General features: G+C 39.8%; 1 protein-coding gene across 1 annotated transcript in view; it reads left to right on the top strand.

Moving 5' to 3' along the window:
• Window positions 1-18,453, top strand: part of dnah9l (dynein, axonemal, heavy polypeptide 9 like) — a 429,781-nt gene that overhangs the window by 43,379 nt on the left and 367,949 nt on the right. The window contains exons 11-15 of the mRNA XM_060828114.1: window positions 569-703; window positions 12,981-13,105; window positions 13,227-13,422; window positions 13,548-13,652; window positions 17,580-17,969. Of these exons, the coding sequence (XP_060684097.1) occupies window positions 569-703; window positions 12,981-13,105; window positions 13,227-13,422; window positions 13,548-13,652; window positions 17,580-17,969 (951 nt within the window). The remainder of the gene's footprint in view (window positions 1-568; window positions 704-12,980; window positions 13,106-13,226; window positions 13,423-13,547; window positions 13,653-17,579; window positions 17,970-18,453) is intronic.

The following is an 18,453-nucleotide window of genomic DNA, read 5'->3' as shown; positions in this document are numbered from 1 at the left end:
TCCCAGAGTATAGGGCTGCTGTCTTGTTAGCAATGACTGATGAGTTTAATCTGAGGGTCACTGCACCTCAGGTGAGTGGTGAAGGCGGGAAGGCCTTACCTTTATCATGAGGGAATTAAACTTGCACCAAAGCCTGTATATCTTTCAGGAAATATGTTTCTCAAAGCCAAATACCATTCTCCAGCTAAGGTTCAGCCAAGGCTCTGTGCAACGAATAGCACTTCCTTCTGTTTATGTGCCAGTTCCTTTAAAAGAGACCCTAATACTTCTCTAATCTGTTTTGGGTACCTTTAGTAACTACGCATTATCCTTGAGTGATTTGCTAGAATCTTAGATCCCATTGCTCACCCACCGTTCCTAGTCTCTTTTCTTGGAGAAAATATTTAGATTTCATGCTGTTCATCCATGTATCAATAGATAGATAGGTCAAACAGGATGCAGTGCCAATATTTTCCTTAAGGCTGAGAAGATGGTACATGAAGTAATAGAGAAAAGTTGCAACTAATATAATGTCTTTTTCAATTGAAATTAACTTCTAGTTTGTAATTAAAAATCTTCTCTCTGTTAGGTTTTGTCAATATTTGGTGTGCTGCAAAGACGACCTGTCATTGCTAATGTTTTTGCTGTGAAATATACCAACCTTCTCTCAATGTTTGAGGCAGAAATCGACAGCTGCAAAGAAATTTTTGATAAACAAACAAAGGTAAAATAACACTTTCAGTATTACTCATGGTAAGTTTCAAAAATGTAATTTTTATTTAAAACCTTTTGGGTTTAAAGAATATGATGAATTGCTGTGCCAAGGGGAAGAGAATTCAGAACGAATTTGAATTCAAATTGGTTGGAAGATACAGTTTAGAAAATGTTTAAGTATTTATTTTGATATCTGTCTTCTGTCTGCAGTCTTTGTGATGGTGACCATGTAATCTTCGCTGCAAATGTGTTGCTGGTCAAGCACAGCAGGCCAGGCAGCATCTCAGGAATAGAGAATTCGACGTTTCGAGCATAAGCCTTTCATCAGGAATAGGAGAGAATAGCCAAGCAGGCTAAGATAAAAGGTAGGGAGGAGGGACTAGGGGGAGGGGCGATGGAGGTGGGATAGGTGGAAGGAGGTCAAGGTGAGGGTGATAGGCCGGAGTGGGGTGGGGGCGGAGAGGTCAGGAAGAGGATTGCAGGTTAGGAGGGCGGTGCTGAGTTGAGGGAACCGACTGAGACAAGGTGGGGGGAGGGGAAATGAGGAAACTGGAGAAATCTGAATTCATACCTTGTGGTTGGAGGGTTCCCAGGCGGAAGATGAGGCGCTCCTCCTCCAGCTGTCGTGTTGTTATGTTCTGCCGGTGGAGGAGTCCAAGGACCTGCATGTCCTCGGTGGAGTGGGAGGGAGAGTTGAAGTGTTGAGCCACGGGGTGATTGGGTTGGTTGGTTCGGGCGGCCCAGAGGTGTTCTCTGAAGCGTTCCGCAAGTAAGCGGCCTGTCTCACCAATATAGAGGAGGCCACATCGGGTGCAGCGGATGCAATAGATGATGTGTGTGGAGGTACAGGTGAACTTGTGGCGGATATGGAAGGATCCCTTGGGGCCTTGGAGGGCAAAGGTACCATGTAATCTTCCTCTGGTGCTGCTCCACTGTGCCCTGCTGAGCATACCTGCTTTTGGGTTCCATTCTTATCAGTTCAGTCTTAGCTGAAGTCTTCAGGTGATAGTGATAAGGGGAGGGGAATAATTGGACTGGGGCACTCAGACTCATTTCAGTCCCCAGTTTTGAATCATAAATTCTGTTGTTATTGTTTTAAAGGACATTGATTTAAAAAAGACATTTAATTGCAAATTGCACAGTAAGTTTGGAAGCAGAGAAAGACGGTTGGTAGGCGTCTATTGTAACAAAATTTAATTAGATATGAAAATTGGCACAGGTTAAGCATGCATTGCAACAAGCTAGTGCTAAATATGCAATTAAGTAGTTGCATACCTGAGCAGGGCGCAATACCATGACAGGCTAACACCACTGAAAGCCAGCCTATGCTTCTTCAAAGAGCAGATTCTGGAACAAGTTGCAGAAGAGTGTGGTCACAGAATTATGGCACAGCATTGCACTACATCAGAATTTTATGCCTGAAAGAGGTGGGGGTGGAGGAGTGACGCTGCCTAATCATTCACTGCAGTATGTCAGAAATTTTGATCAGGCAGAGGAGGTCGAGAACAACCCACCCGCTCACATTCCTTTGTAGGTTTCTTAAGGGCTTGCTTCCTGCTCCAGCTGCAATTTTGAGACTAGTGGGAGCAGATCGACAACCAGTTCAACAAGCAAACCTACTCCGTACTCACTTTCTTTATTTAACATTTCCTTATCTGGAGCAGAAAGACAGGTTATTCAGCTCAACAGATTGATGACAGTGTTTATACTTGTATGCATAAAGCAAGAACAATGGGTGGTGGGTGAAATTAGTTAGGCAGGAGTCAAAAATTCAAATTCCTGCCAGTGGAATCGACTTTTGCAAAATGGCAGTTGATCTTCCCTGACTGCAGATATCAGGAATGAGAGGGTTATGCCTGAAAGATCGATTTCTCCTACTCCTCAGATGCTGCCTGACCTGCTGTGCTTTTCCAGCACCACAGTCTCAACTCTGATCTCCAGCATCTGCAGTCCTCGCCTGCTCCTCCCTGCAGATATCAGGAAATCAATATTCATGTAATTAGTCTTTCATTAAAAATATAACTCACTGGAATTAAGTGCTCATTTGCAGTTCATTTCTCCCAATCAAGAAATGTGTTTCTTCTCTTGTACAAAGGTGTAAGGATTTGAAAGGGCTAATATGATGATGTTACGTGGACTTGAGCAGTAGTGCAACTTTGGATGTTGAATGAATTAGACCTAACATCAAGGTTTCCCTCAGTTTCTGAGTGATGTCTGTCATAACAGTGTAACTTGTAGGTAGTTACTGTCATAGAATAAGACGAGAGCCACTCATTAGTTTGCCAGATAGTTTCCTCTAATGCAGCAGGCCCTGTAGGTTCCTTTTGGGAAAGAGGATAATGATAACAAATCTACCCTGTGTGTCTTACACCACAATGAGCTGTGGTGATGATTGACCTTACAACATGGCGCCAATAATACACATTGCTTCATCTCACAACATTGTGAGAAGTGGTGCAGATTGGAAATTATTCTAGTTGTGCCATACAAAAGGGTAGACAGCAGTGTGAATTCTACTGAAAGATTCAGGAGAATTTCCTATACACTGTTTTCAGAGAGCTATTCATGCAGACAGTCAACAGCTGAAAGCTAATAAGTCCAGAAACCTACAGAATAGTAACTCATGCCAAGATTCACCAAAGTAGAATCAATGGTTGTGTTTCTTAGAAATATATAAAATACCAGCAATAGGTCAGCGATTTGGTCTGTCATGCCTGCTCTTTCTTTCAGTTTTGTCTTGGCTGATACTCCATCTCTCAGCTATTGTCCCATTCTCTCCCCATATACCTTCAGCCTCTAGAAATCCATCTATTTATTTCTTAAGTATCTTCAGTGACTTTATCTCCTCAGCCTTCTGTGGTAGAGAATTCCACAGGTTCACCACCTCTTTATCTCATAGGAAACAGATCCTTTGGTCTGACCAATCCACGCCGACCACATTCCCAAACTAAACTAGTCCTAATTGCCTGTGTTTGGCCTACATCCCTCCAAAACTTTCCTATTCATGGACTTATCCAAATGTCTTTTAAAAGTTGTAATTGTACCTGTATCAACCATTACTTCTGGCAATTAATTCTACATATGAACCAAACTCTGTTTTTTAAAAAAAGTGCCCCGCCTTGTCCTTAAAACTTTCTCCTCTCACCTTAAAAATGCTGCCTCTGGTTTTAAACTCCCTCACCCTAGGGAAGAAAAAACCCTTGCCTATGCCCTTTGTGGTTTTATAAACCTCTAAAATGTCAACCATCAATCTCCTATGCTCCAGTGAAAAAGGTCACAACCTATACAGCCTATTTTTATAACTCAAACCCTCCATTCCCAGCAACATCTCAGTTTGAAAAGGCCTACCCTGTGTCCTGAGACCATGGGCATCCTTGTTCTAGACTCCACAGCCAAGGAATCAATAACCCTGTTTTCAGTCTGTCCAGCCCAGTTAGAATTTTGTTTCAATGAGATCCCCTCTCATTCTCCTAAACTCCAGTGAATAGCAGCCCAGTCTCTCCTCATATTACAACAGTACCATCCCAAGAATAAATGTGGTACATCCTTCTCTGTTCTCTGTCCATGCCGAGTGCATTATTTCTGAAGTAAGGAGATCAAACTGCACAAAATACTTGAGGTGTGATCTCACATGATTCATAAAGGTAACTTACCAATAAATGCTGACCTAGCCAGCAATGCCCAAATCCCAAGAATGAATGATGAAAAGCTTTCCATTCCAATGAAGAGCTCTATCATGTTATGGTCACTCATCCTTCAAGGATCCTGCACAGTAAGATTATTCATCTTTTCTCATTGCTCAATACCAAACCCACAATGATGTTCACTAGTTGGTTTCTTCGTGCACTGGTTTTAAAATAAAACTTGCACACACTCCATTGTTCACATTCAGCAGCCACTGTCTTATTGTTAATAAATTTGCCCTGTCTATATGTAGGTTAAAGTCACTCATGTTTCTACTTGTTATGTGCCTCTCTAACTTTCTGTTTACTGCCTTCCTTGACGAACCAGGAGGCCTGTAGAAAACTCCCACTAAAGTTTTCCACATCTCTATGACTCTGACTCTTAGCTCCTTACATACTGATTCTATATCTCAATTTTCTGAGCGAATATCTCTTCTCACTATTGTAATGATTTCATCTATTACTAATCATGCTGTGCAACCTCCTTTTAACTTTTGCCATTCCTTCAAATATTGAATAAACTTGGATATTTAACTCCTATCCTTGGTCATTATGCAGTCAAGTCTCTTTAATAGTAATTATATTCTGCCCATCAACAACTTGTTCCACATTTAATTCACCTCTCTTACTGAAAATAATCTGTGCATTCATATGTACCCTTAGATTTGTCTTACAGACCTGGTAAGAGAAGCTACAGAGGTATGAGCTACAGGTAGCAAAGAGCTGAAACACTTCACAATTAGCAGCTACAGATTACATCAGCTACTTATTAAATGTAGGGGTGGTCTCGAGCTTATGCTCAGGCTAGAGTAAGTGGTCATCATTTGAAATTCCTGGAGGGGAGGTTTTGAAAAATACAGCACATTTGCAGGTTGAGAAAACTTTAGGGTCAGTGCAGTGTTTATAGGTCCAATTGAGGGTCACAGACATAGCGTGGCTATAGTAAAGGAGATCAAGAACCACAGAAGTTATTTGAAAATGAAGTCGTGCAACCAGGAATACCGCAACACTAGAATTCTAACGGAGTAATTGGGAAGCCTAGTCAGATTTGGATTCAAATGGAAGAATCCCTAGACTATTGGGATATCTTCTGGGGAAGGTGGGACTGTACATGAAGGACAGGTTGCACTTGAACTGGAGGGGTACAAATGTCCTGGGTGGGAGATTTGCTCGTGTGATTCGGGAGGGTTGAAACTAGTTTGGCAGGGGGGTGGGAATCAGAGCCACATGTCTGAGAGCGGGTCAGTTGCAGACAGGACAGTGACAGCATATATTGAATCTATCAGGAAGCTTTCTCAAGTGATGAAACAAAGGGATCGGTTAAAGTGCGTCTGCTTTAATGCAAGGAGTGTCCGAAATAAGCGTGACAAAGTTAGAGCATGGATCAGAACTTGGGACTATGATGTTGTGGCCATAACAGAGACATGTGTTTCACAGGGGCAGGAATGCTTGCTTGATGTTCCAGGGTTTAGAACATTTAGAAAGAACAGGGAGGGTGGAAAAAGAGGACGGGGTGCATCATTGCTAATCAGAGAGTGCATCACAGCTACAGAAACAAAGGTTGTTGAGGAAGGTTTGTCTACTGAGTCAGTATGGGTGGAAGTTAGGAACAGCCACTACATTGGAGGTTTTCTACAGACCATCTAATAGCAGTGGAGAGATTGAAGATCTTATAGGCGAGCCGATTCTGAAAAAAAAGCAAAAATAGCAAGGTTGTTGTTATGGGTGATTTCAACTTTCCTAATATCGACTGGAACCTCCTAAGTGCAGATGGTTTGGATGGGGCTGTTTTGTTAGGTGTGTTCAGGAGGGTTTTCTTACTCAGTATGTAGACAGACCAACGAGCGGAGAGGCCATTTTGGGTTTGGTGCTCTGCAATGAGCCAGGACAGGTGTCCGATCTCGTGGTAGGAGAGCACTTTGGTGAAAGTGATCACAACTGCCTCACATTTAGCATAGCCTTGGAGAGTGAAAGGAGCAGTTACTGAAGGAAGATACTTAATTGTGGAATAGGAAATTATGATGCTATCAGACAGGAGTTGGGAAGTACAGACTGGGAGCAATTGTTCCACAGAGAGGGCACTTCAGACATGTGGAGACTTTTTAGGGAGCAGTTGTTGTAAATGATGCACAAATTTGTTCCTCTGAGACAGGTAAGAAGGGGTAAGATTAAGGAACCTGGGATGACGAAAACAGAGCAACGTCTCGTCAAAAGGAAGAAGGCAGCATATGTAAGGTGGAGGAAGCAAGGATCTAGCACAGCTTTAGAGGATTACAGGCTAGCTAGAAAGGAGCTCAGAATTGGACTGAGGAGAGCCAGGAGGGGGCATGAAAAAGGGTTGGCAATAAGGATTAGGGAGAACCCAAAGGCATTTTACTCATACGTGAGGAATAAGAGGATGATCAGGGCAAAGGTATGGCTGATTAGGAATAGCGTAGGGGACTTGTGCGTGGTGTCTGAGCAGATGGGGAAGGCCCTAAATGAGTTTTTTGCTTCGGTTTTCACCAAGGAAAGGGAACTTGTAAATGAAAACTTACAGGAGCTGGGATGCAGTCTTGACCAGATCAAGGTTGGTGAAGTTGATGTGCTAGAAATTTTGGAAAACATTAAGGTTGATAAGTCTCCAGGGCAAGACCAGATTTATCCTAGGCTGCTCCAGGAAGCGAGAAAGGAGGTTGCTAAGCTGCTGGCGAGAATATTTCCAACTCACTCTCCACAGGAGTTGTACCGGACGATTGGAAGGAGGCAAATGTCGTTCCTCTTTTCAAGAAGGGTAATAGGGAAATCCCTGGCAGTTGCAGGCCAGTCAGTCTTACATGAATGGTCAGCAAAGTTTTGGAAAGAACTCTGAGGGATAGGATTTATGACTATTTGGCAAAGCATAGTGTGATTAAAGGCAGTCAGCATGGCTTTGTAAGGGGAAGGTCATGCCTCACAAATCTTATTGAGTTCTTTGAGGAGGTGTCAAGACAGGTCGATGACGGTTGAGCAGTGGATGTGGTGTATATGGAATTCAGCAAGGCATTTGATAGGGTTCCCCATGGTAGGCTCATTCATAAAGTCAGGAAGTATGGGATACAGGGAGATTTGGCTATCTGGATTCAGAATTGGCTGGTTGACAGAAGGCAGAGAGTGGTTGTGGATGGGAAGTATTCTGCCTGGAGGTCAGTGTTGAGTGGGGTCCCGCAGGGCTTTGTTCTTGGGCCTCTGCTCTTTGTAGTTTTTAGAAATGTCTTGGATGAGGAGGTTGAGGAGTGGGTTAGTAAATTTGCAGATGACACTAAGGTTGGAGGTGTCGTCAATAGAATAGAGGGCTACTGCAGGCTGCAACATGACAGACAAGATACAGAGCTGGGCTGAGAAATGGCAAATGGAGTTCAACCTGGATAAATGCAAAGTGATACATTTTGGAAGGTCAAACTCGGATGCTGAATATAGGATTAAAGACAGTATGGCAGTTTTGGCTTTCATTAACAGGGGGATCGAGTTTAAGAGCTGTGAGGTTTTGCTGCAGCTCTACATGTCCTTGGTGAGACCACACTTGGAATATTGTGTCCAGTTCTAGTCGCCCCACTATAGGAAAGATACAGAGGTTTTGAAGAAGGTTTACCAGGATGCTACCTGGACTGGGGGGCTTGCCTTATGAAGAAAGGTCGAATAAGCTCGGACTTTTCTCTCTGGACAGAAGGAGGAAGAGAGGAGACCTGAAGAGAGGAAAACAAAATATTAAGAGGAATAGGTAGAATCAATAGCCAAAGACTTTTCCCCAGAGTAGGATTGACTAGTACGAGAAGTCATAGTTTGCAGACATTAGGAGGAAGGTATAAAGGAGATGTCAGAGGTAGGCTCTTTGCGCAGAGAGTTGTGAATGCATGGAATGCGTTGCCAGCTGTGATGGAAGCAGAGTCATTGGGGACATTTAAGTGACGGCTGGACATGCACATGGATAGCAGTGAGTTGAGGGGTGCATAGGTTAAGTTACTATATTTGACGTTAGGATTAAATCTCGGCACAACATTGTGGGCCAAAGGGCCTGTTCCGTGTTGTACTTTTCTATGTTCTGAGGAACATAGAACCGTTGAGGCCACCGTAAGAATGGGCAATGCATAATTGAAACTGTAGTGGAGGTAGGAGGAATTTATTGAATTAAGATAACAAAGCTGTTAAAGTGTTTGAGAATATTTATTAAAACTGTAAAGTAGTGAGATTTATTCACAGCACTGCAACAGCATGAATCATCAAGGGAAGGTCACTATGACAACAGGATTCAGCTTTGACTCTGCAGGCTGAGAAACTCGTTTGGTGAAACCATTAATGTGAAGAGGAATTATTTATTAGACCACAGAAGGTGGAAATTTTATGTTTTAGTCTAAAGAGGTGGAAAACTTAAATTGTTTTAGCTGCAAAAGCATGGGGAAAGTCACCACCAGAGTAGTATAGAAACACAGTTTTCCCCATCTTTTACTCAAGAAGCATCTGGCATCTTTGCTTGGTGTATCCCTACGTGTCTCTGTATAGCCAACATGTTACTTATGGCCAAATGCAGAGGCACATTCTCAGTATGAGATGTAATTGGTGCCTGATTTCCAGCCATTACCCAAGCGTAGACATGTTGAATGTTGCTTCCTGTAATGACTGTGGACCTGTATCAGTGATTTGCTCACGAGATTGTAATCTCTGAGCCTACTCTGGATAGTGGACTTGCCAAGGTGAATATTGCTATTCTAGTGTACGGTGCAGTTGTGCCGATGTTTCCTTTTGAGGTTCCAGAGCCATCCTCCCATTAATCTACTGCTTCTGTGACCGAAACATTGATTCTCCTGCTCCTCGGATACTGCCTGACCTGCTGTGCTTTTCCTGCACCACAGTCTCGACTCTGATCTCCAGCACCTACAGTCCTCACTTTCTCTTACTAGTACCTATAGTAGAGAAGAGAAACAATTAACTTCCAAATACACAGTCTGTTATGTAAATAAATGTGTTGCGCTATCTACATATCTTAGAGCAAGAGACTTACTTACAGCTACCTTGAGAAGTCCTATCTATCTGCACATGTATACTCTTAGTCCTGTCCTATGAGCTCTGTAGTTTGCTTCACAAAAGAGATGAAGGTCCAAATATCTGTTACTCCACTAGTTTGTGCCTGCACTCTCCCTTTGTGTGCAGACAGAAACCAGTTGTGATTGGTGTATGATCACTATGAGCATGATTAGAGCTCCCTCATTCTCCCCTATATATGAAGTATAATGGAATGAAGTGACTGTCGATACTTCATTGCACGCATTCCATTTGGTCCTGACACTTGCAGGTGACTATCCTATGTGACATGCCTGTGAACTGGCAAAGTTACACTGAATGATGCCTCTATTAGCGTCAGTTTGCAGTTCATAGACAGTGCCACATCTTTGCAGAGCACAGGATAGTGTTTCACTTTTTCCTGCACAAAATCCACATACACTTATGAGGAATGGGCACTGATCTACTTGCTAACCTCAGTCCAGGCCACTCAGATCTGCTGGGAAGTCTCCACCTTCCACCATTGGGAACAGGATTCCTTTTTTACTTGACTGCCTAGACCAGAACCTCTGTTAGGATGCCAGTCAACCTTGTTTTATATTGATGTGAGATTTCTCCAGGGGTCAGGGGTGTAATAATTGACTGAGTGACATTGCAGTGCAGACAATCGCTATCTGAGTGGCCTTAAAATATAGTTCCAAATCTTTGCATCTGAAGGACTTGGTGAAGGTGGGAACCTCCTGACAGTGAAGGATGGAGCAGCCTCTGGAAACCACATTCAATATGTACACTGACCAGATTCTGATGGTGGGATACCTGAGCTGCATTGCCCATGGATAACCTTGCTGTGTGGCTGCTGCTGATTGACCAATGAGGAGAAGTAGCAGTGGCACCATGGATGAGGACCAGCCACCAAGCTACGGTTCCATTAGTGGAGACTTCAGTGTCCATGAAATAGTTGCAATGGTATGCATCCTGCTTCAGGAAACAAGAGCACTTCAATCTCATGTCAAATTATGAAACTTAATAAAAAGCCTTAGAGTTTGCACAGCAGGATCCAGTGCATCATTGGAAAATTTTCATTTGCATCATACACTCGTAAAGCAATATTTACCTTGGCGAATCCACTATTTGGAATAAGCTCAATTCCATAACAGAGCTAATTACCCTCTTAATATTCTATCTTGTGTCCCCCAACCCATCCCGGTGCCGACCTTCAAAACTGCCTCTGCAATGATAGGAAAACTCGTTGTCTTAGAATATAGAGTGAGGTTAGCCTGCAGCACCATTAATGAGTCATTGTTAACTCTGATGTCAATGAAGCACATTTTTTTTACAGATGCAGTACAACTGATTTTTTTTTCTCCCTGCAGTTAACCATCCTCCATTTACATAACATCACTGTGTTTGGACCAGTTTCTTACTGATCATTAAACTTGATCACCAACATTACTATTGATAAGAGTATTTCATTGTGTGCCTAGCTGCTTATGTTGCACGCTGAGATCACTGCTGCTAAACTTTCCTTTGAGTTGGCAGCAGATTTAAGATTCTGTTGGGAAAAAAAGGAAGTCCATGCCAGGGATTTCATAGATCATTGAGTAGCTTTCTTCAAGGTCACTAGCAAGTACTGCTGCTTCACCAATGATCTCAAAATCCAATTCAGTATATTTGCTGCATTGCTCTTGTGTAGCCTTTCTATGATTTCTTCAAATAATTCATTATTATTAGGTGAACATTTTGACATTACATGTATACAAAGCACTGAATATACCTGGAATGATGGTGAATGAAACAATGCACATAAGCAGGATGAACAAGGCAAGGGAATAGGTGATGGATCCTGGGATGCACCAAGGATCAAATGTACCTTGTTGTGCATGCCCAACAATTCCTTAAGGTGTCAGAACATGTGGATAAAGTGGTAAGGAAATATTTAGTATACCTACCTTTATTAGCTGAGGCATTGATTTTAAGAGCAGGGAGGTTATGCTGGAACTGTATAACATGTTAGTTAGGCCATAGCTAGAGTATTGCTTTAAGTTCTGGAATCTACATTATAGGACGGAATTTGAAAGCACTGGAAGGAATACGGAGGGGCTTTACCAGAATGTTGAAAGGGGTTTGTTTTCTGTGGAGAAGAAGAGTTTGAGAGGGCATATGACTGAGATGTATAAAATTGTGAGGGGTACAGATTGAGTAGGCAGGAAGAGACTTTTTTCCCTGTCGATGACTGGGGTCAGAGGGTAGGGTGCATAGATATAATGAATGGAATAAATGGTTTGGAGGAGATTTGAGGAAAAACATTTTCACCCAGAGGATGGTGGGAATCTGGAATTCACTGCCTATAAGAGTGGTAGAGGCAGAAATCTCATAACATTTCAGGGATATTTAAACTTAGTACTTGTGATGCCAAAGTATACAAGGGATACGGACCAAGTGTTAAAAAATGGGATTAGAATAGTTAGGTGGTTTGTCTATGACTAACATGGACTAAATAGCCTGAACGGCTTTTTTCTGTGCTGTAGCTCTCTATAACTTGTTGAAAATGGAGACAAGGATGTCAAACTTTGGTTTATCCATAATAACCTGACCTTTATCTACAGCAAGCATATAGCATCATTGTTAACTACAAAATAAGTTGACATATCTTTGCAAGTGCCTTCAATAGAGACTTATGAGGAAAGCTTTGCTGCATCTGCTATGTAATGCACCTTTCTCAGAAGAAAAAGTTCAGGACTTTGTGAAATTTACTTTGCAGAAAGCTTCTCTGTTTTTAAACAATAGCTGATATTTACTGCCATTGTCATCATGGAAGGTTTCTGTCTCATAAGACAATGGGCTGCAACATTATGCTCAGTGCTGTTGAATATTGCTAAGTGTGGTTCAGGAGCTCCATGCTAGTATGGGCATCTCTGGTGCATTGCCTGCAAATGAAGACAATGGTTTGAGAATGTGCAAAATTCAATGGCTTCTGTTTTCTCTATGGTCTCTTCACAAGCTGAACTTCTTGTTTACCTTTATCTCTTCTAATGTCTCTCCATAAATTTGGCTTCCAGAGGCCATGGTTGTTAGCAATTGTTTCCTAAAATGCCAAATGTCAAAAATTGGCCAGTGCTGGACTTGTAGCAATTGACAATGTGCTCACATTTATCTAAAGTAATGATGTGGAGGTGCTGGTGTTGGATGGGGGCGGACAAAGTCAGAAGTCACACAACACTAGATTACAGTCCAACAGGTTTATTTGAAATCACAAGCTTTTCTCGCACCGCTCCTTTGTCAGGTGAATGAAATAAACCTGTTGGACTATGACTTTGTGTCGTGTGATTTCTGACTTTGTCTAAGGTAAGTTCAAGCCATGAAGGCTAAAATTTCTTAATAGTAAGATCTTAATATATGAAAATATTGAAGAATTGACAAAAAAATACTATGTTGATTGTTCAAACATAATTAATTTTATTTGCAAATTCAATATTATTTTCTGTTGTAATGTTTGTATTAATAGAACATGCTTTGAACAGATGTTTGACTGTGTCAGTTTAATTGCTTTTGGTGATTATATATCTGTTTGACATCATCTTTCTGCAGGTGAAGATGAATAATGTAATATTGCATAAGAATATGCCAGTGATAGCAGGCAACCTGAAGTGGTCCCAAGAGCTTCGTGAAAGAATATTAAGTCAGAGAAATCAATTCAGACACATTAATCACCAGTAAATATAGCTGTAAAAGTTATTACTCTAAAACAAAATATTTTTCATATTATAGTTTATTTTTAGTTATAATTATAGTTCTTTAAAATAACTTGTTTTTTTATGCTTGGTATGTTTGTAGTAGTCTACATACAAAGGAAGCAAATCTAGTTTTCCAGAAATGTGACAGAATGTTAGCTTTAATCGATAGCTATGATCAACAAATCTACTCATTGTGGATAGAAAGTCTAGATGCTGATTGTCAGGCAAACTTGAATCAACCATTTCTCAAACGGAATGAAGAATCTGGTTTATACTCTGTGAACTTTAACCCTGAGGTAAGACATTTTTTTTCCAGTTTTGGAACCTAAAATTGTATGTAGCCATGGTTACAATATAGATATTATATCTTCTGTGAGAGATGATTCCATTTCTGAATCACATTTTACTTATTTTCACTCAGCTTTCATCTGTGCTTCGTGAGGTCAAATACCTTGGGTTGCTGAAAGGATTTAATATCGCAGATGTAGCATTACATTTGTATTCAAAAAGAGCGATTCTTGATAGGGTAAATATATGAATTATTATACATGTCCACATACGCATTTTTTAAGACAAATATGTTTTTTTGTTGAAAGTCAAAATGTTGTTTTAATATTTTTTAACATGTCTGACCTGTTTACAATTTGAGTAAATTAGTTGACACAATTTGCAGTCAACTTTGTTGGAAAAGACACTATTGTGTCATTGCTTGATGCTGCCATATGCAATAATGGTCTGAATTATCTTCTTAAAGCAAAGTAATAATATTTTTCCCCAAAGACCTTTTTTTCATATTTAATCAATTCTTAGCTTGGCTTGCCTGTATTTTGTCCTGTTCCACATATGTGATAATAATAAACAGTATGATTAGGAGCATCCCAAAGAATTGGTATGACATTGATAACACAAAATTAAAGGTTGAATAATGTATCAAACTCCTTTTAATCCTGAAATATTTCTGCCATAGTACATGGAGCCATGTAATTTAGTAGATCTTTTGTCCTCCAATTGATTTATTTACATGAATTGTTCTGCTTTCTTATTTTTCTGTTTATGTTCTTCTGCTGTATTGCTGTTTTAATGCACCACAGTGGTTTTCAATGTTGAAGCTTCATAAGGAATGTTCAATCAGTTGTGTTGTTCTACTGAGGCATGCTGGTTGGAATATTTATGTTCCAACTGCTGTTCAGTCAACTGAAATGTTGAAAACTGCTGTTCTGGTTAAAATGGTAAGTGAAGCAGAATGAATGGGGTCAGATGTTTGTTGAAAGCTGCCTCTAGGTAGGGATTGTAGTTCATGATGTTAACTTTTTAATTTACTAAAATGATGTATAAGGCCCTGGGAGTCATGAATGAAGGATTTCTGCACTGAAATTTCATTTACAAAAATGAATGTCTGTTAAGTGCTTAATCCACTTAAATGTGCTTACTTCAGTACTTATATTTTGCTCAAAGATATAAAAACAGAGTAATGAGAATGTGGCATCTATGTTTGTGTCATGTGTTTCTAACTTCCTTCAACAATTTGGATTCTAAAACTCTCCCAAATTGAACAAACCACAAACTATACTAAATCAAGGAACCATAGAATCTTAGGAATCATCAGCTCAAAAGAGCCTATTTGACCCAACAACTTGCGCTAACTCTCTATAACAACAATATAGTTAGTCTGAATCCATTGCATTTTGCAAAGTCTTGCAACTTGTTTTCCTTCTGGTGCTTATCCAAGTCCATTTTAAAAACCATGATGAAATACCTTCCAATATCTTCTTGGATTTGGTTTTCCAGATACCACTTGCTGCATAAAAAAGCTTTTCTCCGATCACTTGTGCTTCTTTTCACCAATCCACCAATGAGAACATGTTCTCTCTGTTCCATCTATACCCCTCATGATTTTGACTAAATCTGTCAGATATTCTCTCAACCTTATACACAAACAAAATACTGCAGATGCTGCAAATCTGAAATAAAAACAGAACATGTTGGAAGCACTCAGCTGACCTGGGAACATGTGGAGTAGGAGAAAGAGAAGAGTTAATATTTCAGTTTAAGACCTGTCAATAGAACCTTCCTGAAAGAAGGTTATGACCTGAAACATGATTGCTGTCTGTTTCCATATGTACTGTTGTACGTGCTGAGTGCTTGCAATATTTTGTTTTTACTTCACAACCTTCTCTAGGGAGAACAACCCCACCTTTTATTTTGAGATGATTCATTAATCCTATTCAATTTCACATTGCCAGATCTAAAATAGCCGATTCTCTGGTTAGTTGGACAGTACATTGTTCTACAAAACTGTCTTGAATACACTCTGAGCTTGTCTTCAAAACATCCTTTGTCTGTTTGATACGTCTAGATGAAGGTTAAGGTCACCTCAGTTACTGAAATACCTTTCTGAAGCCCTCTTTATTTATGTTTTGAGGGTATATATTGTTAGAACATGGGGTAAACCCCTCTGCTAATTTAAATCAGCCACACAGAAAAGATTTACCTCATGCTGTAATATTAAAATTTGAGAGACAAAGAGCTACCCCAAGGTCACTATTTAAAGTAAAAATTAACGACTTTATCCTTTAATTCTTTATTCTCCAACAGAGAATATTAAAACCAACAACTATTTACAACTCCTTTCTCTTAAACCTATCTTCTGCCTCTATAATACTAGTCTGATTTGAAAAAAATCCTGTGTAAGATTTACAAATATAAATCATATTTCAAAACCAGTCAGCTTTGCTGATTCTCCTTTGTAGATGTTCCTCAGGTCAGCTTTGATGTTCTGCTGTGCAGACTCCCCACAGACACATACCTTTCAAAGCGTTCTTCAGCTAGCAATCTGTTTGTTGGTCTTTGGCTGTTCTCTCCCTAACTGTTCAAAATGTCCAGTTTCCTCCCCCAGAACATCAGATGGTTTCATTGATCTTAATGTTATCAAAATAGTAAATTCAAATTTGATTGGATTTTGGTATCTTGGGGCATAATTTAAACTGGCCGAATTTGAATTTGTTTTTGTTTCCCAGCAACCCTGCTGCTGCTATTTGTTTTGACCAAGTGTTGCATTTTTATCTTCAGGATTCTCTGTGTTTTGTCGGTCCTTGCTTGCTTTTCAACTCTCTTAAAGGTACAGTACACCTCTACACCTTCATAACAATATTGTGGTATGTCTACTGTTAAGGGAGGTGCAGACTACTCCCATCAGTAACTCTTTTCTCACTATCTTACTCAAATTGAGTCTACATCTTGATTTTTTTGAGCCAAGAGTGTTTCTCATTGGTCACATCCATCACTGACAAAACTATCCACCTTGTTCTTTTTTTCTACCTATTCTTCTGAAATATCAAGACTGTTCAATATACAGTTCCCAGTCTTGTCACTATTGTGCCCTATTATATCATATTCATTTATTTCTCAGTGTACCAATTGCATGAGTTTCTTGTTCTGAATATTGCTTGCATTTAAATAAAAAGCCTTCTTTTAAACCATTTCCCCTTAATCTGAATGCATTGCTGGTGTACTCTTATATACCCTGTGAGCCTTCCTGTCACACTCTACTTATTATTACCTGTAACTGCATTGTATTATTGTCTGCATTTTATTTTAACTTGTCAGATTCTCCTTGATTAGAATCCTCACTCCCAGCCCCATTATCAAATTAATTTGATGACACTTCTTCTTCATCCTCTGAAGATATGAACCTCCATCAAAAAGCTCAATGATTTGATCAAACACAATTTGCCTTAGTTGTTTTTCTTTTTGGAAGATTTGATTTATTGATATTTAAGTCATTTATCTTAATCTAATCTTCATTTATTTTTTCTATCTAAAGTGGTTTTGAGTTGATTTTAGCTTCCTAACTTGCTGTATAATTCCTTCAATGTGAGCAGCTCTTCCTCTAGCTGACATCATGGGCAATTGACTTGGAAATCCTTTTGACTTGACATCTGACTTAAACTGCAACTGGGGAAGAGAGAAACCACACAATATGCATTGCTAGATCTCTGGATAACTTTATTCAAGATCAACAGAAAGGATTGTTCCTTCCCGTTGACTAAAAAATCTGGGCCAACCTATGGAAGTAGTCCTTGTAGAACCCTGTTTTTCTATCATAACACACACACTACACTGTAGCATGAAGGGTTCAAAGAGATTTTAGATTTTTATTTCTGCCATTAGCATGAAATGTTATGAAATAGTAATACAAAAACACAGATTTTGAACTTTGAAATGATGTTTCACAGAAATAGGAATCCTGTGTAGAAAGGGCAAATCAGAAACACTAAATAATAACAGTAGGAAGCTGATGTAATTTGCACAGATATTAAATTCTACCAGCCAGGTAGTTTAAATTTTCACTATTTAAACTATTATCATGGCAATATTTGCATTGTACAATAAAATGTTTAAAATGAGATGAATTTTGATGTTTTGATTTTTTTCAAGTCTGTTTCTTTGATAGTGTGTTGAAAACTGGAAACTGATAACTGACATCTACAATAAACTACACGTCTCCATACTGGAAGTGGAATTTCCACTTGTTGAGCATGAATTAAAGAAAATTAATGAACAGTTGAGACCTGCCACAGAAACCTTAACATGGCAAACAGAGGATTCATGGGAATATATCCAACAGACTAGACAGCTGATGCAAGATCTGAACAGTAGAATGCAGAAAATCAAATGTAATGTAGAGACAATTCATTCAATTGTACAAGACTGGAGTCATGCATTGTTTTTTCTGCATAATAAATATGACTCTGCAACACTGTTTCTTGACAAGGAAGAGAAAATGATGAAAAATTACAAATTCATTCAAGATGGAGGAGAATCAATTCACCAACTGGTTGAGGTTAGAGATTTTAGTTCATTTAATGTAAAAGTCAGGTTTCTGACACCATTGTTTGGAGAGAGCTTGGAGGCAGCAGTTTAAAGCAATGATGGCCTATTCTGGAATGAGGTCAACTCAAAATTCTGGTTAAAATCAGAATGCTTTGGGATTTGCAAATATGGTCTGGGTAGAGCCAGGACCTTGTCTCTTACAAATGATTGAAGGGTCATGCTGTTTGTTATGATCCAGTAATCTTTGGAAAATGCGGTCTGTTCAAAGTGGCAGCCTTAGGTTAATTCACGAGTTTCATAGTTTCAATGAGTTTCACATAGGCATTGGTATTCCTACAGTTTCAAGTACAATAGGATTGGTCTAATCAACAATCTGATAGATAAGACCCATGTCATTTCCTCACTATGAAAGTTTGATGCTGAAGTAAGGCTCATCAAAGCCATCCTGCGAGATAAATGTTATGCTGTTGGATCATTTCTTGCCATACATCATA

This window comes from Hemiscyllium ocellatum, chromosome 7 (assembly GCF_020745735.1).
Source record: "Hemiscyllium ocellatum isolate sHemOce1 chromosome 7, sHemOce1.pat.X.cur, whole genome shotgun sequence".
Lineage (NCBI taxonomy): Eukaryota > Metazoa > Chordata > Chondrichthyes > Orectolobiformes > Hemiscylliidae > Hemiscyllium > Hemiscyllium ocellatum.
This window is presented reverse-complemented; position numbering and strand designations above follow the sequence as displayed.